The sequence below is a fragment of the Pseudophryne corroboree genome, chromosome 1 (assembly GCF_028390025.1).
Source record: "Pseudophryne corroboree isolate aPseCor3 chromosome 1, aPseCor3.hap2, whole genome shotgun sequence".
NCBI classification, from domain to species: Eukaryota; Metazoa; Chordata; class Amphibia; order Anura; family Myobatrachidae; genus Pseudophryne; species Pseudophryne corroboree.
Window position 1 is genome coordinate 470012740 of NC_086444.1, and position 24391 is coordinate 470037130.

General features: G+C 46.1%; 1 protein-coding gene across 3 annotated transcripts in view; it reads right to left on the reverse strand.

The window, feature by feature from the left end:
- The window catches only part of LRRC2 (leucine rich repeat containing 2), a 613667-nt gene that overhangs the window by 271524 nt on the left and 317752 nt on the right, over positions 1 to 24391 (reverse strand). For all 3 annotated transcript variants that reach the window (XM_063913712.1, XM_063913713.1, XM_063913714.1), the window contains one exon: positions 18136 to 18272. In XM_063913712.1, the coding sequence (XP_063769782.1) occupies positions 18136 to 18272 (137 nt within the window). The remainder of the gene's footprint in view (positions 1 to 18135; positions 18273 to 24391) is intronic.

A 24391-nucleotide genomic window follows, 5' to 3' on the forward strand; every position in this document is an offset into this window, starting at 1 on the left:
ACCTCTTTTTTTCTTTGCATCATGTGCTGTTTGGGGACAATTTTTTTAAGTGCCATCCTGTCTGACACTGCAGTGCCACTCCTAGATTGGCCAGGTGTTTGTGCCGCCCACGTGGGTCGCTTACTTTAGTCATCCAGCGACCTTGGTGCAAATTTTAGGACTAAAAATAATATTGTGAGGTGTGAGGTGTTCAGAATAGACTGGAAATGAGTGGAAATTATGGTTATTGAGGTTAATAATACTATGGGATCTAAATTACCCCCAAATTCTATGATTTAAGCTGTTTTTGAGGGGTTTTTGAAAAAAAAACACCCGAATCCAAAACACACCCGAATCCGACAAATTTTTTTTTAGGGAGGTATTGCCAAAACGCGTCCGAATCTAAAACACGGCCGCGGAACCAAATCCAAAACCAAAACCCAAAACCCGAAAAATGTCCGGTGCACATCTCTAATATATATATATATATATATATATATATATACATACATATACAGGTATATATATTAAACACCTTAATGTTGTCCAAGGTCTGCATAGTGCAGGCCTAGATGACACTTTTCGGTCTTCACTATGCAGACTGGGTGACACTAGTTAATGATGCCAAAGGACTAAACTATGATAATTTATAAATAAAATACCAAAACACATATATATATATATATACACACATACATTATATATACACAGATACTGCTTATGGTATACAAAGGGGGTAATGTAATAGTGTGTGATAATCAGAAAGTGAGAGATTTTGTGAGAGTTCTCCTGTTTTTAAAGTGGCAATCATTTGCATGGCAGAATCAATCTGGTTTTGCCATGTAAATGATTGCCACTTTAAAAAAAAAAACAGGATAACTCTCACAGAATCTCCCACTTTCTGCTCCTCACACCCTATTACATTTCCCCAAAAGTGATTATTGACATAGTATGAGTTAAAAAGTTATTATCCATATCACAATTATTTTAAAATAATTTAACAAAAACGGCATTCCCCTATCTTATATTCACTTTGGTCCAGTCGTAACACTACTAATTCTATGGATAGAATCTCCATAGCCTGACCTAACCTAACCTTTTATTTTAAACTATTGAATAAAAACAAAATAATCTGTTTTCTCCATTTAAAGGACATGTCCAAACAGTAAGTATGTTTTAGTATATTTATTTATATTAGATCTCTAATAACCTTTCTAGGTAGAACCTTCATAGTAAAATCCTGTAGCAGTTCTAAGACACATACTGTATAATAATGTTGATGAGGAAAAATAAATATAATACAGTCCAAATACCAATTCCAAGTATTAGATTGTATATGAATGAGAGAGACCTATCACCTGATATCTACCAGGATAAGAAATTCAAGGAGAAACTGAAAATGTGGCTGTAATTCAGTCAACGATCTCAGACGGCATCATAAAGGTTTACGAGACCATCAGAACTGTGAGACTGAACCGTACTTTCAGTCATCAATCTCTCCCTATCTCAATAGCATTTTTTTTATGGAAGATGCAGAGCAGGTCTAGGATTTTAAGCTTGTAAAATTTTTATTGAGGAATTGTAAGAAAGAAAAGGGGTTTTACAACATAAAATTGGTAAGTAGAGAGAAGAGAGACTTGTTTTATGATACAGTATGATTCCTAGCCTGTTTGCTATTTTTCACAAGTCAAGAGGAAAGTAGACTATTAAGAGCTCAATACATGAGATAATATATCCACAAATGTGCTACTAAATTAAGGTGTACAGTATGTGGCATGCTTGATACATATATACATACTGTATATAAACTTATATATATATATATATATATATATATATATATATATATATTTTTTTTTTTGTTGTTGTTGAATGTTGTGAATAATTTCACTTGTGCATATTACCGGGGGCATAGCCAGAACTTTGTGGGCTCCATAGCAACATTTTGAAGGCCCCGTCCCCCATCCCCCGTCCCCCGTCCCAATGCTTCTAGAGAGACACTTCTCTGCAGCAGTTGTTAATTTTATGCCCAATAATAGTGCCTAGTTCATTTTCTGAACCATAGTGGAGCCTTATTTAATGGTATGCCCCATAGTAGTGCCCTAGTTTCTTTTATGAATCGCAGTAGTGCTTAATTTCACCCTATGTCACATTTCAGAGCTGCCAGTACACATTATGCCACGCAGTACCCCAGTTCACATTATGATATATAGTGTACTCCGTTCATATTGTGCCTCATTACAGTGCCCCGGTTCATATTATATAACATTAAAATTCCTGCAAGTTAAATTTATACCACACTGCAATGAGCAGGTCCAGGGGCATACCTAGATATATTGCAGGCCCCAAGGAAAAAGTTTGAAAGGACCCCTACGTACCACCCAATGGCGAAAAATGTATATAACACATGTAACTTTGACAGGGAAGATGGGCCCCATAGCAGCTGCTCTGCCTGCACCTATGGTAGCTACACCCTTGCTGATACCATAAAATGTGAACCAAAGAAATGATTTATATTTTAAACGGGGGGCAATCATTACTATTGTTTTGAAAGGAAGTAATGAGCATTAGTATTTTGAGAGTAGCTGCCAGGAAGAAGAGGCATGAGGTGAGATAATGTGTGCTTAGAAAGTGAAGTTCTGGCTCTACTAGTTCTATTATGTTTGTGTATTTATGATGTTATGTTTAACCTTTTACTGCCCAATTATTTTATTTAGATTAGTTAAATTTGTTTGATACAGTCTATCCTATAGACCATCTATAGCGTTAATTATTAATACTGTATTCCATACACTATCAAGTGTTTAAAAAGACTAATGTGCACATAGAGTATATGTTCCAGGGTCAGTACTGTTTCTTCTACTGCTCCTCCAGACTCCCGCACTTGTTCCAATGTATTGGAGACTGTAGATTACATTTGGAATCCGCCCTCTAGAAATCCAGCGTTTGCCTCTGGTTTGGAGCGGGGATGTGCCGCACTGAGAGGCTGCCCTGTTTAGGCAGGTGTGTTGTGTATAGCTAAATTACCTATGCTCAGTGCTTAAAGTGGTCCTAGAGAGGTGGTGGAACTCACCCCCCTCCCCACGGCGCCCATGAAATAAAAGGTATTGCGCGCGCCTAAGGCGCGCGCAGCAAAAAGGGGGTGTGGTCTCAAAAAGAAAGGGGCGTGGTCACACAATAGTAATAATGCCCACAGTAGTAGTACCCAAGTGGAAATTTTGAAGTGGGGGTATGGAAAAGTGAAGGGTGCAATTATGTGCGCGCCGAAGGCGCGCGCACTCCTGACAAGGGGGCGTGGCCACGCAAAAGGGGGTGTGCCCTTCAGTGTAGTTTACCACACCATATACCCCTTATACACATTATGCACCACAATAGTAGGACCCCTTTCACATTATAGCTCACAGTATGAGCCGAAATTCACATTTATACCACACAGTATGAACCACATTCATATTACGCCACACAGTATGAGCCAAATTCACATTACACCACACAGTATGAGCCAAATTCACATTACACCACACGGTATGAGCCGAAATTCACATTACACCACACAGTATGAGCCGAAATTCACATTACACCACACAGTATGAGCCGAAATTCACATTATAGCACACGGTATGAGCCGAAATTCACATTATAGCACACAGAATGAGCCAAAATTCACATTATAGCACAGAGAATGAGCCGAAATTCACATTATAGAGTGACAGAGTGACAGGGAGAGTGACAGCAGGGACATGGAAAGTGACAGCAGGGATATGGAAAGTGACAGCAGGGGAATACAGTAGGGACTAGGGAGAGAGAAAGGCAGCAGGTTAGATTACCTGTTTAGCAGCGGCGGTGGTCTGCGGTGCTGTGGATGAGTAGGCTGTGGTAGGCGTGACGTGGAGGCTGTGGGCCTCGGAGATAGTGCGGAGGAGGAGGCTGTGGGTGCGCAAAGGTCCGAGGGCGGGGCGGCAGAAGAGGCTGAGGGCGGCTGCAGTGGATCTGGAACCAGGCTGGCTTTATTATACCTGCCGCCGCATCGAGCTCCTGTGACCACGGCGCTAATATTTCAAAACTGCTGCGGACCGGCAGCCAATCAGCGACAGATTTGAACTAGTAGTGCCGCGGTCACAGAAGCTCGATGCAGCGGCAGGGATAATAAAGCCGGCCTGGTCCCAGATCCGCTGCAGCTGGGAGTCTGGAACCTGGGCTTCCAGTGCGGCGGCGATGGTAGGGGCGGAGCGACGGAGGGCGGACCGGGAACGCAGCTTCTTTGTCGGCCCATACAGTTATGCCCCCAGCAGTAGCATCCCTTATACAATGCCCACAGTAGTAGTGCCCCTTATGCAATGCCCCCAACAGTAGTGCCCCTTATGAAGTGCCCCCTTTACAATGCCCTCATTAGCTGTGCACCCCATCAGTAATGCCCTTAATGGTAATGCCCCTGTGTAGTATTGCCCCTAGTCGTTTAGCCCCTGTAGTTTAGCCCCAGTAGTCATGCCCATACTGGTAATGCCCCTGCAGTTATGACCCCAGCAATTTACTCCCCCCCCTCTAGTTTAGCCTCTGAGTGGTAATGCCCCCAGTAGTTTTGCCCTCATGTAGTTTGCCCCATGTAGTTTAGCCCCCAGTGGTAACGCCCCCTGCAGTTGTGCCCCCAGTTGTTTAGCCCCTGTAGTTTAGCCCCCATGTAGTTTGCCAAAGTTAGTAATGTCCCCAGTAGTTTGCCCCCTTGTAGTTATACCCCCAGTAGTTTAGCTCCTGTAATTATGCCCCCTTGTAGTTTAGCCCCCAGTAGTAATGCTGCCAGTAGTTTGCCCCTTTGTAGCTTGCCCCCTTGTAGTAATGCCCCCAGTAGTTTGCCCCTTGTAGTTTGCCCCAGCAGTAAAGCCCCCCAGTAGTTTGCCCCCAGTACTAGAGCCCCCCAGTAGTTTGCCCCTCTGTAGTTTGCCCCAGTAGTAAAGGCCCCCAGTAGTTTGCCCCCAGTACTAGAGCCCCCCAGTAGTTTGCCCCAGTAGTTTGCCCCCAGTACTAGAGCCCCCCAGTAGTTTGCCCCTTGTAGTTTGCCCCAGCAGTAAAGCCCCCCAGTAGTTTGCCCCCAGTACTAGAGCCCCCCAGTAGTTTGCCCCTCTGTAGTTTGCCCCAGTAGTAAAGGCCCCCAGTAGTTTGCCCCCAGTACTAGAGCCCCCCAGTAGTTTGCCCCTCTGTAGTTTGCCCCAGTAGTAAAGGCCCCCAGTAGTTTGCCCCCAGTACTAGAGCCCCCCAGTAGTTTGCCCCTCTGTAGTTTGCCCCAGTAGTAAAGGCCCCCAGTAGAAACGCCTGTGGTACACATATAGGAGGGAGGGAGGGAGAGGGAGAGAGGGAGGGGGGAAGAACTATACTTACCTAGCCCCGCTCCCGCCGCAGTCCTCTCTCGCCGCCCGCTCCTCTGCACTACGAGAGAGACGTCATGACGTCTCTCCCATAGCGCATACTGACAGAGCCGGAAGCCGGAGCTCAGTACTGAGCTCCTGCCTACGGCTGCCGCTGCGGAGAGGGAGACGGGCGCCCGCTGGTAACGCGATCTCAGCGGGCGCCCGGCATCTCCCTGCAGCGCCGCCCGGGACATCGGGTTAGGTGAGCCGGGGGAGGCGGAACTGCGTTCCGTCTCCTGGTGGAACTGACGGAACGCAGTTCCGGCCCGTTCCGGCTCACTTTAACCCCTGCCTATGCTACAGATGATTGGTTAGATTTGGTATTTCATTCTGTGAAAGACATGAGGATAGCACACTGGGCTAGATGCATCGTCGCTTGAAGAGTGATAAAATGGAGAGAGAAAAAGTACCAGCCAATCAGCAATCAGCTACTAACTGTCATGTTAAAAATGTTTGAAAAATGTGTTTGAAAAATGACAGTTAGGAACTGACTGGCTATTACTTTTACGCCCTCCATTTTATCACTCTCCAAGCGATGATGCAACTCGCACACTGGGGGTCATTCCAACCTGATCGCAGCGTGCTTTTGCTCACACAGCTGCGACGACCGGGTCAGTACTGCACATGCATGGGGGCCGTAATGCGCATGCGGGTTGTTGCCCGGTGATGGATGTCGCCGGGCAACGACAAAGGGAACGAAGAAAGCGATCGCAGCGCCGATCGCTTGAAGATCAACAGACGGTGGGCATTCCTGGGCGGCAACACAGCGTTCGGACCCGTCTTCTGGGAGTGGTAAGAAAGATGCAGGCGTGTTTGAAGAAACGCAGGCGTGTCCAGGGTGGGTGTTTGACTTCAGAGCCAGGACCGAACAGGCTGAAAATGTTGCAGCTGGTAAGTATGTCCAGACCTACTTAGAAATTGCACACATTTTTTCCCATAGCAGGGCTGCACAAATGAACGCAGCCTTGCTATGGGAAAAAAACCCACCCCCATAGGCGGAGTATAGTTGATTGCACGGGCTGCAAAAAGCAGTTACATACGATCAACTCGGAATGACCCCCACTATTCCTGGCCTTGAAAAAGATTCCAGAAATGCATTTAAATTTCGGTGGACTATCTGGTAGATGGTGAAAGATTCTGGAGCCATTGCCTGACTGGGAGCTGTGCCGTGGTTGTGATCCGGGACACCCGCAGGTATTTCTTTATACATCTATACAGATAGCTAATTTACATTGGTTTTCATGCACAGTCGTTAACTATTTATTCACGCCATCTTCTGGAATGCTTTATGTGTGTTTTTTATACATTTGTACTTTATAAAAAAACCTGCATGTTTAGATTAAAACGTATTACACTATGGACCCTATTCAGTATGGATCGCATCTGAGATGCGATCGCATACTGACAATTTTCGGGCCAGTGCGCACGTGAAGCACTTGTGCATGTGCGGCCTGGGAGATGTATTCGCATATCAGTGATGCAAATGCCTCTGCATGATTGACAGGCAGAGGCGCTCGCAGGGCGGTTGGGTGTGGCGAAGCGGCATTGTGGGGGTGGTGAAGCGTAAACAGGTGCAGGTCTGGGCTATTTTCAGGGTGGACGCGTGACACCACACGTGGCCGCTACAACAGAAAATATGGATGCTCTGCGCCTGCCTTCGAAGCCAGGCTGCACAGGCAGGGGGCATCCCTAATTCAGTGGTGCGATTGCAATTGAATTGCGAACGCATCACTGGTGGTCAGTTGCATGCTGGGTGGCCTTGCCCTGTACTAATTTAGCAAAACTGCAATTGAAGCTGAATAAGGTCCAAAATACTTTAATATTTTTAATACCTTAATATTTTATACATCTGACCAGAGCCAGATTAACGGCAGGGGCAGAAGGGGTGGTCGTACCGGGGCCCCCACACACTGCCCTTGCAACTGCAAAAACACATCGGAGTAGGAATACAGCATTTACCTGTCTCCTCTCCGTCCTCCTCGGCAGCTAAGCTGTTCCATTACAGCTGTGGCCACCGAGGAGCTTCACTTACTGCAGTGTGAAGTCTTGCGAGATTTGACATTATCAGTGTGTGGGGGCCCCACTATGATTTCAGACGCATATCTGAGGTAAAGAAGAGCAGCTCTGCTGACTTCCGAGTCCCAGCCAACACTACCTTACAGCCTGCTCCGCTCCTTGGTGTGGCCTGTGGCAGCCAGGCAGGTATTCAAGTGCCAACAGTTTCATATATATATATATATATATATATATATATATATATACACATACATATATATACACACACACACACACACACACACACACACACACACACACACACACACACACACACACACACACACATTTACAGGTTTCTAACCTCTTACTTGCTCTGTATTTTATATATATATATATATATATATATATATTTATATATATAGTCTTTATTATTATATTTGCTTTTATATATATATTTAAAAGCAAATATAATAATTTGGTTATTGGCGTGTTACAGGCACAACTGGTGTGAGTGTGTGTGTGTATATGTATATATATATATATATATATATATTTATATATATATTTATATATATTTATTTATTGCAGCAAACATATCACTTTGATATTATTATTGAAAGGGGCCTCCACAAATTTATTTCCCAGGGGCCCCCACAGACCTTAATCCGGCCCTGCATCTGACTATAAAGTCTTGTGGGAGATGGTGAAGAAGGAGAGATTAACAGGCTGTGGTCAGTTATTATACAATAAGGGATGTATCATTCTATTATATATTGAATGATTTCAATAATAAGTGACAATCGAAAGAACATTACAAATTTTGGTTGCATTAGTTGTTTAGTTAAGGAGTGAGTTTCTCCATATGTGTGTACTTAATACAGGCAGCATTGGCAGTGTGCGCATTTGATGGTACTTACCTATTGTTATTTTTTTGCATATTATACTGTATCATGTAAGGTGGCAGTGTTTGATGGGGATACCTTGAGCTGCAGCTCCATCTGCCCCATTATTAATCCGCCCTGGACACAGGTACTGTAGCTATGTGACTAATCAGCAAAAACTAGATTTGATTTTGCAGGAGAAGAAGCATGAATTATAGGAAAGCATCATGCGGTGCACCCTGTACCTATTCCTACCAGGGGATCTGGTTAGCATGCTGGCGTTGCTTATTGCGGCAGTCAAAATGCAGACGCTGGAATCCTGACACTGGTCACAAGACCGACACCGGGAAACTGACATCCATGACAATGATGGTGACTGAATCCTGACTGCTGGCATCCAGAACGTAACAATAAGGGGGAGGGGCAAGGTTAGGCTGTGGGGGTGGAGGGGAAGCTTAGGTTTGGGCACTAGAACGAGGGTTGGGGTTAGGGTTAGTACCGAAAAAGGAAGGGTTAGCCTTAGGCTTTAGGGGAGGGGGTTAGACTGTGGAGAGCTTCCCTCTCCACAGTCTAACCCCCTCCCCTATAGGGTTAGGTACTAATCAGGGATGGTTAGGGTTAGTTACTAAGCAGCGAGAGTTAGGGTTAGGCTGCAGGGAAGGAATGTTAGGGTTAGGGGGTAGAGGGGGAGGCTTAGAATACTTACTTACCAGGTGTCAGTATTCTGAACACTGGCATCCCAAGCGCCGGGATTCCGATACCATCCCCCTACCAGGGCCATAACAGGGCTCTATGGCTTCTTATACCAACCATGCCCCCTAAACCTGTGATTTCATGACATCCCATCTAGGGAGAGTGGCTTCGGGCTCTAGGCAGAGCATCCTAAAAATGCTCTGGGCAGATCCACAGGCTGCAAGGTGCCTGTCCAGAGCGTTCCTTGGATACTCCAGGCAGCTTAGCAGCAGTGTTAGAAGGCACCCTTCAAGCCACATGCAGGTGCCATGGGGTATCGATGATGCCATCCACAGGGCCATGCTCCCTATGCAATGGCACCAATCGTACACCAATAGTTATGAACTTAATTCCTATACTTAGGGTAAGATGTAATAAGCCTTGGAGAGAGATAAAGTACAAGCCAATCAGCTTATACCTGCCATGTTACAGGCTGTGTTTGAAAAAGATAGCAGATGATTGGCTGGTACTTTCTCTCTCTCCACTTTATGGGGGTAATTCAGATTGGATCGCTGCTGTGCGTTTTTGCACAGCGGGCGATCAAGTCATAACAGAGCATGTGTATGCACCACAATGCGCACGCATGTCGGACAGCAACGGGTATCGCCGGTCAGCGATGGGATGGTGCGAAAAATCCGATTGCATGGGTGTTCGCAAGGTGATTGACAGGAGGAAGCCGTTTGTAGGTGGTAACTGACTATTTACTGGGAGTGTTCGGGAAAACACAGGCGTGCCCAAGAGTTTTAAGGGAGGGTTTCTGACGTCAGCTCCGGCCCCGATCAGCCTGTTCACATCGCACTATAGGAGTAAGTCCTGGGCTGCGCAGAGACTGCACACAGAATTTTAGAAGCTTTGCTACACATGCGTTTGCATACTTGCACGGCAAAAATACACTCCCCCTGTAGGCGGCGACCATCTGAACGCAGGACAGCAAAAAACGCAGCCCAGTGATCAGAATTACCCCATATCTCTCTCCATGGCTTAGTGCATCTTACCCTTGGTTTGATACCTATAATCATCATCGGTGCAGACTTGCAGCAGCCAGCAAATGTAATGCCTGAAAACAGGCATATTTACGCTTACGTCCAAAGCTGCATAGACTGCAATTGTATTGACATGCCCTCACTTAGCTTTGCCCCAGCATGAATACCCCCCTTACAGCCCAGTTACACCTTCTCAGTTCCAAGTGCAGATGTTGCCTATACTTCTGTGCGCTCAGTTCTAGACTATGCAGAGTGCGACGGCACGTAAGATATGCTCTGCACATAGTAATGGGTCTAAAGTTACCATTTTTGCACGATCACCACCCATGTACTGTACTTAGCTGTAGCTAATCACATACTAAAATAAACTCATAATACTTTAATATTAACTCTAGATCAATTTTAAGTATATATGTTTATTAAATTATACACAACTGTACAGTGGCGTAACTAGAAATTTTTCTCCCCCAAGCCAAAAAATTCTTCGGCGCCCCCCCCCTATACCCCCCATAATTGGCACTAGTAAAGGGAGAAATATGCGCGCGCCGTAGGTGCGCGCCGCCAAAAAGGGGTATGGCTTCGTTGGAATGGGCGTGGCTTCGCGTAGAGGGGCGTGGCATTGCAGGAAAAGACTACCTTATACCCCAGTTTTGCAACCTGCATGCCCAGATGTTAGCCACCACAGGAAAGAAAAATAATCCTGATTCATGCCCCTTACATTATTTGTCATTTTTCCTCCTTATAGTAATGCCCAGTATACATTATTCCACATACTGCAATGGCTTTAGCCATTATGCCACACACAACAATGCACATGACACAATATGCACACACTGTAATGCCCCCGACACATTATGCCACACACCGTAATGCCCCCGACACATTATGACAGGAATCGCAATGCCCGTTATACATTATGCTACACACCGTATCTGTGACACAGTATGACACATACCGCAATGCCCGTTATACATTATGCCACACCGCAATGACCCCGAGACATTATACCACATACCACAATGCCCGTGATATAGTATACAACACACCGTAATGCCTGACACATTATGACACACACCGCAATGTCCGTGATACATTATGCCACACACCGTAATGCCCATTACACATTAAGTTCTACAGTAAGGCTTCTAATTACTTTTAAATTACCTGCTCGTTGCCAGGGGTTTCATGCTCTTTGTTCCATGCACGGTGCCAGGGGTTTTCATGCTCATGGTGTCATGCTCGTTGCCAGGGGTTTCATGCACTGGGTGTCATGCTTGTTGCCAGGGGTTTCATGCACTGGGTGTCATGCTCGTTGCCAGGGGTTTCATGCACTGGGTGTCATGCTCGTTGCTAGGGGGTAGTGCTTGTTGCTAGGGCTGTGCTCCCAGTGCCACATATGCCCCCAGTGCCAGATATTCCCCCACAGTGCCAGGTATATGCCCCCAGTGCCAGATATTCCCCCACAGTGCCACATATGCCCCCTCAGTGCCTGCTCCCCCCAGTGCCAGATATTCCCCCACAGTGCCAGGTATATGCCACCAGTGCCATATATTCCCCCACAGTGCCAGGTATATGCCCCCAGTGCCAGATAGTCCCCCACAGTGCCAGGTATATGCCCCCAGTTCCAGATATTCCCCCACAGTGCCAGGTATATGCCCCCAGTGCCAGATAGTCCCCCACAGTGCCAGGTATATGCCCCCAGTGCCAGATAGTCCCCCACGGTGCCAGGTATATGCCCCCAGTGCCAGATATTCCCCCACAGTGCCAGGTATATGCCCCCAGTGCCAGATAGTCCCCCACAGTGCCAGGTATATGCCCCCAGTGCCAGATATTCCCCCACAGTGCCAGGTATATGCCCTCAGTGCCACATATTCCCCCACAGTGCCAGGTATATGCCCCCAGTGCCAGATAGTCCCCCACAGTGCCAGGTATATGCCCCCAGTGCCAGATATTCCCCCACAGTGCCAGGTATATGCCCCAGTGCCAGATAGTCCCCCACAGCGCCAGGTCTATGCCCCCAGTGCCAGATAGTCCCCCACAGTGCCTGCTCCCCTCCCCCTCCCCCCCCTCCTTTGTGTTGGAGGGACACGGAGCGCACAGCGCGCGTACCCCTGTGTCCCTCCTGGCTTTCCGGCTGTCTAATAAAGGAAGTGCCGGTTCGTGAGCCAATCAGAGCTCACGAACGGCACTTCCTGTATTAGACAGCCGGAGAGCCAGGGAGGGACACAGGGGGGCGCGCGCTGTGCGCTCCGTGTCCCTCCTTACAGCGGCGGAGGGAAGGAGACCTGCAGATTGACATGCGGACGCTCGTCCGCATGTCAATCTGTTCTAAGTCAGTGGCGCCCCCGCAGCCCCTCGACCCAAGCCACCGCGAGGGCTGCGGGGGCAGTAGTTACGCCACTGCAACTGTATTAGTAATGTAAACCTTATATTCCAAATATTTAGCAATATACAGGAAAAGCATCTGCAAAATTCACAGGAAAACCCATTAAATTCTTGAGTTCCCTGTATTCATTGTCATTTTATAATTCTCATGGCATATAAGGCAGAGCAATAACTGGTGCCAGGGCGACCTGATGCCTCACAATCTAGTTCCCAGTGTGCCAAAACTGGTGTCAGGGGTGACCCGAGGCCTCACACTCTAGTGCCCAGTGTGCCGAAAGTGGTGCCAGGGGCGACCCGTGAACTCACACTCTAGTGCCAGGGGCGATCAGCGGACTCACACTCTAGCGCCCAGTGTGCTGAAACTGGTGCCAGGGCCCGTGCCCCCCCTGTCATTTCTGACTTTTTTTTTTCAAAAGGAGAACAGCAGCAGCACTACTGCTATTTCCGTCAGTCAGATTTGATAAAAGAGCCGGCAGGCACTAGGACCCACCGCGGCTCTAACAGCAAGTCTGTGCGGTAACCAATGGGGATGCTGGAGCTGCAGCTCCAGCCTCCCCCTGCTCACACTGCAACCTACCTCCCCCACTGCCAGCCAACCAGAGTCCAGCCCAGGTGCGGGGTTCAAATTCCAGCATCGAGTAAGACTGTTACTTATGACGGTGCAGATGGCTTCATTAGCCCTCACTGCACCACACAGTTTTCCAGCGCTTCCTCCTCCACTTCCATTACCACCATGCTAGGTGCAGTGAAACTCAGCCTTAGCTTTGAGAAGGCGGACCGTGTGATTGTGACAGGGCTGTCCTGCAGATGTCTTATGCTGCTTGTTGGAGATCCAGCTGGCTGCTTCTGCTAATCAAAGATGGGCAGTTCGTGTCCTGCAGTTCGAGTCTCAGTGCAGTGCCCAAAACAAGGTATGCTGCACCTGCCACCACCAACTAAAAACTTTAATAATTATATTGTGCGGGGGTGCCTTCCAGGCTCCCATAACTAATGGAACAGGTGACCAACATTTCAAGGCCCAATCAGCCTTTTCATCAGGGTGAAACATTGGCAATAAACCAGGATGCGCTCCTACAGCCAATCATTACCTGATGGCGTATTCTGTGAGGCCACGCCCCCTGTGATACCACTCCCCTTATCTGGGAGCACACGTGCCTTAGGAGCATGTAAATATAACTATTACCGTTACCCTATCATGGTGCCCCCCCTTTCATTTTCTTCTGGATCCGCCCCTGGCAAGGGGCGATCAGCAGACTCACACTCTAGCGCCAAGTGTGCTGAAACTGGTGCCAGGGGTAACGTGCGGCCTTACACTCTAGTGCCCAGTGTGCCGAAACTGGTGCCAAGGGTGAACTGCGGCTTCACACTCTAGTGCCCAGTGGGCCGAAACTGCTGCCAGGGGTGACCCGTGGCCTCACAATCTAGTGCCCAGTGTGCCAAAACTGGTGCAGGGGTGAGCCAAAGCCTCATCCTCTAGTGTCCAGTGTGCCAAAACTGGTGCAAGGGGCGACCGGCAACCTCACACTGTAGTACCTACTGTGCCAAAAATGGTGCCAGGGGCGACCCGCGGCTTCACAATCTAGTGCCCAGTGTGCTGAAACTGGTGCCAGGGTCAACCTGCGCCCTCACACTCTAGTGCCCAGTGTGCTGAAACTGGTGCAAGGGGCTCTTGGCAGCCTTAACACTTTAGTGTCCAGTCTGCCAAAACTGGTGCAAGGGGCGACCGGCAGCCTCACACTCTAGTGCTCAGTGTTCTGAAAGTGGTGCCAAGGGTGACCCGTGGCCTCACACTCTAGTGCCCAGTGTGCCAGAACTGGTGCCAGGGGCAATATGTGACCTCACACTCTAGTGCCCAGTGTGTCGAAACTGGTGCCAGGGGTGAACCGAAGTCTCATACTCTAGTTCCCAGTGTGCCGAAACTGGTGCCAGGAGCGATCTGCGGCCTCACACTCTAGTGCCCACTGTTCCAAAACTGGTGCCAGGGGTGACCCGCAGCCTCACACTCTAGTGCCCAGTGTACCGAAACTGGTGCCAGGGGTGACCCACGGCCTCATAATCTAGTGCCCAGTGTGCCAAAACTGGTGCCAGGGGCAACCCGCAGCCTCAAACTCTAGTGCCCAGTGTGCTGAAACTGGTGCAAGGAGTGACCCGCAGCCTCATACTCTAGTGCCCAGTGTACCGAAACTGGTGCCAGTGGTGATCCGCGCCCTCATAATCTAGTGCCCAGTGTTCAAAACTGATCCCAGGGGCAACCACGGCCTCACACTCTAGTGCCCAATGTGCCAAAACTGGTGCCAAGGGTGATCCGAAGCCTCATACTCTAGTGCCCAGTGTGCCGAAACTGGTGCCAGGGGCAACATGCGGCCTCACACTCTAGTGCCCAGTGTGCCGAAACTGGTGCAGAGGCTACCCACAGCCTCACAATCTAGTGCCCAGTGTGCTGAAACTGGTGCCAGGGGTGACCCGAAGCCTAACACTCTAGTGTCTAGTGTGCTGAAGCTGGTGCCAGGGGCTACCCATGGCCTCATACTCTAGTGCCCAGTGTGCCAAAACTGGTGCCAGGGGTGACCTGCGGCCTCTGACTCTGGTGCCCAGTGTGCCAAAACTGGTGCCAGGGACAAACCGCAGCCTCACACTTTAGTGCCCAGTGTGCCGAAACTGGTGCCAGGGGTAACCCTAAGCCTCATACTCTAGTGTCCAGTGTGCCGAAACTGGTGCCAGGGGCAACATGTGGCATCACACTCTAGTGCCCAATGTGCCGAAACTGGTGCCAGGGGCGACATGCGTCCTCACACTCTAGTGCCCAGTGTGTCAAAACTGGTGCCAGGGATGACCCATGGCCTCACACTCTAGTGCCCAGTGTGCTTAAACTGGTGCCATGGGCAACCCACGGCCTGACACTCTAGTGCCCAAAGTGCCGAAACTAGTGCTAGGGGTGACCTGCAGCCTATCACTCTAGTGCCCAGTGCGCCAAAATTGGTGCCAGGGGGTGACCCACGGCCTCATAGTCTAGTGCCCAGCATGCCATAACTGATGCCAGGAGTGACCCGTGGCCTCACACTTCATTGCCCAATGTGTGAATCTGGTGCCAGGGGTGACCCGCAGCCTCACACTCTAGTACCCAGTGTGCCAAAACTGGTGCCAGGGGTGACCCATGTCCTCACACTCTAGTGCCCTGTGTGCTCAAACTGGTGCCAGGGGCGACTTGCGACCTCACACTCTAGTGCCTAGTGTTCCAAAACTGGTGCCAGGGATGACCCCCATATTATGTGTATCTGGCACCATGGGGCATATTATGTGTATCCGGCACTGCACTGTGGGGGGAATATTATGTGTATCTGGCACTGTGGAGGCATTTAATGTGTATCTGGCACTGTGGGGGGCATATAATGTGTATCTGACACTGTGAGGGCATATTATGTGTATCTGGCACTGCACTGCTGGAGGCATATGTGTATCTGGCACTATTGGGGGCATATGTGTATCTGGCACTGCACTATTGGGGGCATATGTGTATCTGACACTATACTGGGGACATTATGTAATAGAGGGAGGTGAAAATATATATTTATAGTTTGATAATATAAACTTGTGAGGCCACGCCCACTTTCCCAGGAATGCACGCGCCTTTGACACACACATGGGGGGGGGGGCGCCTCAACATTTCTCGCTCAGGGTGCTAGTAGGCCTGGAGCCAGCCCTGCGGTGCCTCTATGGGGTTTTTTCATTTTATGACATTGTGCCCCTTTAAATTAAACATGGTGCTCCTAATGGCATTTTTTTAAATGACACAGTGCCCCTTTACTACACAGTGCCCCTTTAAGTTAAATACAGTGCTCTTAATGGCATTTTTTTTAAAAAAAACAGGCCCCTTTACTACATAATGGTAATTTAAGTTAACACAGTGCTCCTAATGCCTTTTATTTTTAATATTACAGTGTGCCCTTACCGATTTTAAGTTAACACAGTTCTCCAGTCCGACTTGTGAAGATGAAGTTTTGCCTACTTTTGAGATTCGAACATGAGGGGGAAGACCTGAGCCGGGGCTCGGTGCAGCTCGGAACCCCCTAAGTTCAGGTGTGTTCAGTTTCCATGGAAACAAATCAACACATCTGTTTTATATATAATGACACAGTGCCCCTTTACTTTATACCTGGCCCTTGGGTGCCTGGAGGGGGGACCCCTTTATTTTAGGGGTCCCCACTCCACCAGGGAACCCCGGCCAGGGGTGACTAGTTGGGTGGAGTGATGCTGCGGCCGCAGGGTCCTATATAAAAGTGTCCCCGGCTGCGGCATCACCTCCCTGGCTAGTGGGGCCCGGTGCTGGTTTAAAAAATATGGGGGACCCCTACTTCTTTTGTCCCCCATATTTTTGGAACCAGGACCAGTCCAAGAGCCCAATGCTGGTTGTATAAATACTGGGGGACCCTACGCAATTTTTCCCTGGTGTTTTAACAACCAGTACCGGCTCAAAGAGCCCGGAGCTGGTTATGCTATTGGGGGGTACCTGCACATCATTTTTTTATTTTTTTTAAATACTTTCTTAACTTTTACAGACAGAAGCATGCACAGTTCTCACTGATCTGTGCATGCTTCTGACTAAGTAATAAAAACATGACCTAAAAACCGCATGATTTTATTACTAAAAATCCCATGTTTCCTTTACTAAAAATCGCCAATAATAGCATGCGTTTTAAGCTTAAAATTTGCACTCTATTATATTTGCGATTTTTAGTAAAAAAAAAAAATCGCAAATTACAAACCTGCGATTTGTAGTGATTTTTTAGACACCTAAAAAATCGTACCCTATTACATTTAGCCTTATATGTTTGTTGTCTATCTATCTATCTATCTATCTATCTCATTTCTATCTATCTATCTATCTATCTATCTATCTATCTATCTATCTATCCATCTCACATCTATTTAATGGTGCCCATACACTTGTGAGATATTAGGTGCTATCCTTCAATTTCGACCTCATCTGTGAGAGAAATTGAAGGATTGTATGCACATTTTAGGAACCTTGGGACGCGATGCGCAGGCACGCCGCTCGAATGTTGCGTCTCAAGATAGTATGTGCTGCACTTAATATTTCTCACATCACAGTGCGATCGCATGTGGTTTTAAAACCACATGTGATATATGGCACTGCAATGTGCTATGGGCACCTACCGGGAGCCGCCAGAGGCCACTCCCACTCGGCGGTGATGTGCCGATTATGTGATTACCATGCGATCTATCGCATGATTGCATGTTAATCACTTTGGCAGTTCAGGTGCGATTTCATCGCTCCTGAACTGCCGGTGCGATGCCCCGCGGTACGATTAAGGTGCAGACTAGATGGGCTAAGTGGTTCTTATCTGCTGTCAGATTCTCAGTTTCTATGTTAAATGGAAAAAGTTGCTAAACTGTGCAATTATTATTATACTCTAAATTGTCCTGCTTCTCTGAGAAGAAAAAGAAGAGCATTAATGTGAATGTCAAACGTAATAATGAGATGGAAGACAAAAAGAGTTGTGTCAACAGAACAAAATAATGTATTCCATTCAAAATTATGTAATTTCATTCGTTTTTATGGAACACTAAAAATAAAAAACAAATATAATTTTTTTTTAAAGGAATATTAAAAGTGAAAATGTAAATGATCAATAAATTTGCTTATCTCTAAATAGCAATAACCACATGATATAATTAATATAAATAGTCATTGTCATATCATTGACACATTTACAATGTACTTTATAATTTAAAGAGAGACAACAAATGTCCTACCTCAAAAGGTAACTCTGTGAGATCTAAATTTCCAGATACATCCATCTTTTCAAGGTTTTCACAATCTCCCAGCTCAGGTGGTATGGTTTTCAGGTTATTGAAACTAACATTGAGTTCTCTCAAATGTCTCAGACACCCTGTCAAATAGAGCATATATAAATCACTTGCTGTCATCCATTGCATACGGTAGTAGTATTTGGCTTTGAATGGAGGAGCATATATTTGTTTAACTAGTTTCTAGTTCCCTGAATATTCAAAAGGAAGGTTCCTGGACAGAATAGTAATCATTACACTGTATCTCTCAGATAAACGCCAGCCGTCGGGATACCAGTGGTCACATGACCAACCGCAGCATCCCGACACTGAAGTTCCCGACTTACCCTGGGGGTAAGTATTTCTACCCCTCCCCCATTGTCCCCTACCCCAACCCTCGGAGGGTGGCGGCTCACTATCAGGATGTCAGCTGTCGGTAATCCGGCGCCAGTCTCCTGAGTGATGTCAGGATGCCGGCGTCGGTTATATGGCCGCCAGAATCACGACAGATGGGACGCTAAATGCAACCTCTCTTAGAATAACTAACAGCTAACAAGACTGACAGGTGATCAAGCCCTGTGAAGTGAAACACGTGTTCTGTGCTGAGCTGAGCTCCTGATCAGAGGAGCATTTACACAGAAGCAGGAGACTCTATTGTGGTAGTAGGTACTATTTTCCTTCTGTATGGGTATCTTTCTTGTGGAGCATTTTCTCCCTGTAATGTACTGCGTATACCACCGGTATTCTATCTCCTGGCACAAGAGTAGACACCCATACCGTTTCTTTATTTTTTATCCACATTACCCATAACCCTCCCTCATTTTCTGTCCCATCTGTGTATGACAGAGAAAAGTAGAAGGGACAGGGAACTCCTAATGTTGCACTTTCCTTTCAGCAAAAGATGTATCTACTATCCAAGACTGTTTAAGCAATACACTGTATTTCTGAGAGGACTATTGACACACTTTGGTTACCAACATCATATGTAAAATCATAGGGTATGTTACATAAGAAAACATCTCTTTATGCCAGGCACTTAAATAACTGTTATCAGACATACAGTGGACACCTGGCTAATATATGATCAATACTATGCACAAGGCAGTACTACCCTCTGAATCTGCTGTAAACTATGACATGTGCTATAAATGTGCTATTAATGTGAGACACCTGACTGATACATGATCAGTACTGTACATAAGGTGATAGTAACCTCTGAGTTTACTGTAAACTATGACATGTGCTATAAATCACTCTTGATTTAATATCTTCGAGTTACTCTATAGATTGGCTGCACTTACAGTACCTGTAAATTTGATGTGGTTATGCAAACAGGGGCAGCATGAATACAATTTATTGAAAGAATAGAGTGGGGTGTGGTGTGTTCAAACTGAAATATAAATTGCAGTGTAGAAATTAAGCAGCCAGTATTTACCCTGCACATAACCAATATAACCCACCCTAATCTAAAGCTCTCTAAACATGTTACATTTGCCCCTCCCGCAGTGCAGCATGGTTTTGCCCAATTGCTTACTTTTTAAATTTGCTAACAACTCTGAATACCCCCCTAAGTGTTTATACAGGGTTGTATCAGACTTACCTTTAGTGTACCTAACATTTCCTTGTTTAACAGCTGTACAATTTTCTCTGATAAAATAATTTGTCAGCTTCTATTTAAATATTAACAGAACTTGTCTCCTTGTCTTCTGATATAAATGAAATGAGCTACCAATATAATGAGCCCGATTCAGATCGGATAGCTGCTGTGAGTTTTCGCCTGGGCGGCAAATATCTGATCGCAGGACAGTGTAATTTGCAGCACAGTGATCAGATCTGAATTAGGCCCAATATCTTAACCACCAAACATTTTGTGTTCCTAATTAATATATTTCACCACTGGACCAAGGTCTTAAGTCAGACCTGATCTCAGCAGCGAAATTGTTCTATAATGGGCAAAACCATGTGCACTGCAGGGGGGGGCAGATATAACATGTGCGGAGAAATTTAGATCTGGGTGGGTTATTTTGTTTCTGTGCAGGGTAAATACTGGCTGCTTTATTTTTACACTGCAATTTAAATTTCAGTTTAAACACACCCCACTCAAATCTAACTTTCTATGCATATATTATATCTACCCCACCTGCAGTGCACATGGTTTTGCCCTTTAGAGAACAATTTTGCTGCTACAATCAAGTCTGAATTACTGTAGGCCCCAAGTGTGTCCTCAACCTGCACAATAGTTCTAATAACGGGACAATTTGTGTCTCATAGAAAAGGTAATTACTATATATGGAAGTTATTGGTGCTTTTAACATATGTGTATATTTTGTGTCAATTAATACAGGTGAAATACAAATCATGTTTTAATATTTAGCATTTAAAAATGTCATATATATCATATGAAAAAAGAGTGTCCCCAAAAAGAATCCTTTCTTTATTAGCCTTTGCTACTGAAATTCTGTTCTTTGAGTAATTTCTAGTTTCCACCAAAAAAAACATACAGTACAGTAGTCTTAGCACTGCAGGAATAAAAAATAGCACAACACGAGTGGTGACAGAAATAGACTGCAACAGCAGGGCTGTCACTAGGTATGTGCGGAGTGTACCACTGCACATAGTGCTGCATGGTAGAGGGCGCTGCTAGCAGCACTTGTTAATTATCTGTTTTAATTACTTCCACTTGTAGCTTCCCCTCTTTTTGAAGCTCAGTATCTCCTGAACGCCCCTGTCTCCCTCCCCCACCTCTTCTGTCGCTAATACCTATACAACATTCATAAACTTGCACGATCTTTGTTTTTCAGTCACACTGTCCTTGATAACATCTCAAGATGCTGACATTCCTGGGATTTAAACCTATCGTCTGTGGCATTGCAGTCAGATATTCTATTCATTGAGCCATCTTACTTAGAAAGCTAGAGAATTCTAAGCTAGAGAACTATTTGAAGCTTAACTTTGGGAAAAAATTATCAGCATTGCAGCTGAGCAGAACTATGTAGTGTGTGGCTGCACACTGCATAGATCTGCTCAATTGCAATGCTGTTTTTTTTTACAAAGTGCAAGTAGCTTCATATAGTCAGAAATATCATAGTGTTTATGCAGGATCAAAGAGCTCAATGAGTAGGGTGTTTGACTGGAATGCAACAGGTTATATGTTTGAATCCTGGGTATGGCAGTATATTAAAATGTGTTACAGTATTTAATAAAGGGTATTGTAACTGAAAAATAATGAGCTCTCAAGTTAAGTGCATGAATGTGGATTGTTTGCAAATCCATTTTCTTGCAGTGTTCTAAAAATATGGGAAGGGGCATCATAGCATGGGCTTTCTCTGGGATCAATTTTGTCATGCCCCTTCCCCACGAGGGCATGCACCTTATGTCCTTATTGGAAAAATTGGGGGGAGGCACCAATTCTCTTTCTGGCACAGGGCACCAAAAAGTCTAGTTACGGCTCTGGCAAACAGAGGCCCTCATTCAGCTTCAGTTGCAATTTTGGTAAACTAACAAAACTGCAACATCTTGTGATCGCATGCTGGGGGCCACCCAGAACAGGGCAAGGGCACCCAGCATGCAAAGGGCAGCCAGTGATGCGATTACAATTCAATTGTGATCGCATCACTGTTCCCACAAAATAAGTGATGCCCCCTGCCTGCGCATCCAGGCTGTGAAGGCAAGCGCAGAGCGGCCATGTTTCGCATTACAGCGGCAACCCAAAAACAGGGTAAACCCACCATGTCCTTGGCGTCCCGTCCACCTGCAAACACCTCTGCCTGACAATCAGGCAGGAACGTTCGCAGCACTGAGATGCGGACGCATCTTCTGGTCCGCGCACATGCAGAACGAGTGCTGCACGTGCGGACTGGCCCAAAAATCATTAATATGCGATCGTATCTCAGATGCAATCCATACTGAATAGGAACCAGAATTCTCTTAATTATATACCTGTTCAAAATACAATTTAAATATAGTAGCAAGAGAGCGTACAGTGTCTATAGTATACTGAGAAGAGTGGATGTGTTCAGTATTTCCATGAGGAAATATTTACCAAAGGACAGGTTTTTTGGCACATGGCAGGTGATTTTCACCTTCAAATTACAAGCAATGTGAGGTAGTTTACAATGCCTTTAATCACATGCACTGTACTCAAGTTTTCCCCAAACCTCATGTGCTTTAGGACAAGCTGGATGAGAATTTTCTGGTTTTATACTATATTCTATAACAGTACTATCATCATTGGGCCCAGTCCTCTAGATAGGTCATGAATAATAGGACTTCCAGTACAGTAAATATGCTGTGCATCTCTAGGTGTGGATGAGCAGTTAAAGAAGGGAGAGCTATTATTATTATTATTAATAATGTTTTAATGCTATTTTAATGTACTGACAGGCAGCACCACTGAGAATTCTGCAAGTCTGGGGAAGCTGAGTGTGTGTGGCATTCCGGCGGTCATGTGACCTATGCCAGAATCCCAAAACAACTCAGGAGACCGACGCCGAATCACCAACACCTAACATACAGGAGGTGAGTATCGGGGTTCAAGAATAGGGTTAGGGCCCGGGGAGGGGGGAGATTTAGGGTTAGGCACTAGGGGGAGTAGAAATTCTTACCCTCTCCGAGGTGGGGATCGTCAGTGTTAGGATGCCATGGTTGGTCATGTGACCACTGGCATCTAGTATGTATTCCATGTGGCCACAGGAGGAGGTGCTATAATGCCCCCTCATTCAGTACATACCTATGATGCATGCCAAATTGTGTTCCTAGGGGGGCGGTGTACTGCTTGGATCCTACTTAGGTTTGGGCACAGGTAATCTGTACCCATTCCTCCTCTCTGTGCCTCTGTTGATAGGTAAGATAACTCAAGCAGCATGCAGTTTAAAACACTGGAATTAAACAAGTCCGGTCATTGCACATTAATTCAGAAACACATACTGATGTTCAGACACCTACTGTAAGATATAGTTCATGTTAAAAAACCCTCTACTTCTCTGATGTAAGGCCTGGGAAAAGCAGAGGAGTTTGTAATTGCACTGACTACACCTGTGGTTCTGTGCCGTGGCACCCTGGGGTGCCTCAGGGCACTTGCAGGGGCGCCTTGGATTGGTGGTCCAGGACCAATTCAAATTATTTATGGTTAATTTAATAGGCAAAACCAGTGCATGTGGCTGCCAATCATAAAATATGTGGACAAACAGAAGCAAATCTTATCCCTCACCACATAACTGAGCCTAAGGATGACATATAAACACAATTTAATGAATGTAATTTTTTTTTCTAAATATATCAATTAGGATCTTTTGGCCTAGGGGTGCTGTGAAAAATATTTGAATACTCTAGGGCGCCATGATACAAAAAAGTTTGGGAACCACTGGACTACAACATTGTCAGAAAAAACCTTAGGTATAAATGATCTAACAATCATGTTGTGTGAAATAAGAAAAAAAACAAGCGCAAAAACTGCTTTAAAGAGGCATTTGCAGTTTCACTATACCAGACGAATTGTCTGGTAAATGCTACATACAATTCAAGCAGAATAGGGGTATTCTTTAGCTGTGAGAACATCAGACATTAAAAGACATCATTGAATGGTACACATTGATTTCATCATGTCTTCTAAAAAACTGGAATCTGTATTTTAAATATATTTGCTGCTTGAATTGTATGTAGCATTTTATGTTCACTAAAGAACACTGGCCCTCATTCCGAGTTGATCGGTCGCAAGGCGAATTTAGCAGAGTTACACACGCTAAGCCGCCGCCTACTGGGAGTGAATCTTAGCTTCTTAAAATTGCGACCGATGTATTCGCAATATTGCGATTACTAACTACTTAGCAGTTTCAGAGTAGCTTCAGACTTACTCTGCCTGTGCGATCAGTTCAGTGCTTGTCGTTCCTGGTTGACGTCACAAACACACCCAGCGTTCGCCCAGGCACTCCCACCGTTTCTCCGGCCACTCCTGCGTTTTTTCCGGAAACGGTAGCGTTTTCAGCCACACGCCCCTGAAACGCCGTGTTTCCGCCCAGTAACACCCATTTCCTGTCAATCACATTACGTTCGCCGGAGCGATGAAAAAGCCGTGAGTAAAATTACTTTCTACATAGCAAAGTTACTTGGTGCAGTCGCAGTGCGAACATTGCGCATGCGTACTAAGCGGATTTTCATTGCGATGCGATGAAAAATACCGAGCGAACAACTCGGAATGAGGGCCACTGTTCAATAGTATGTGAAT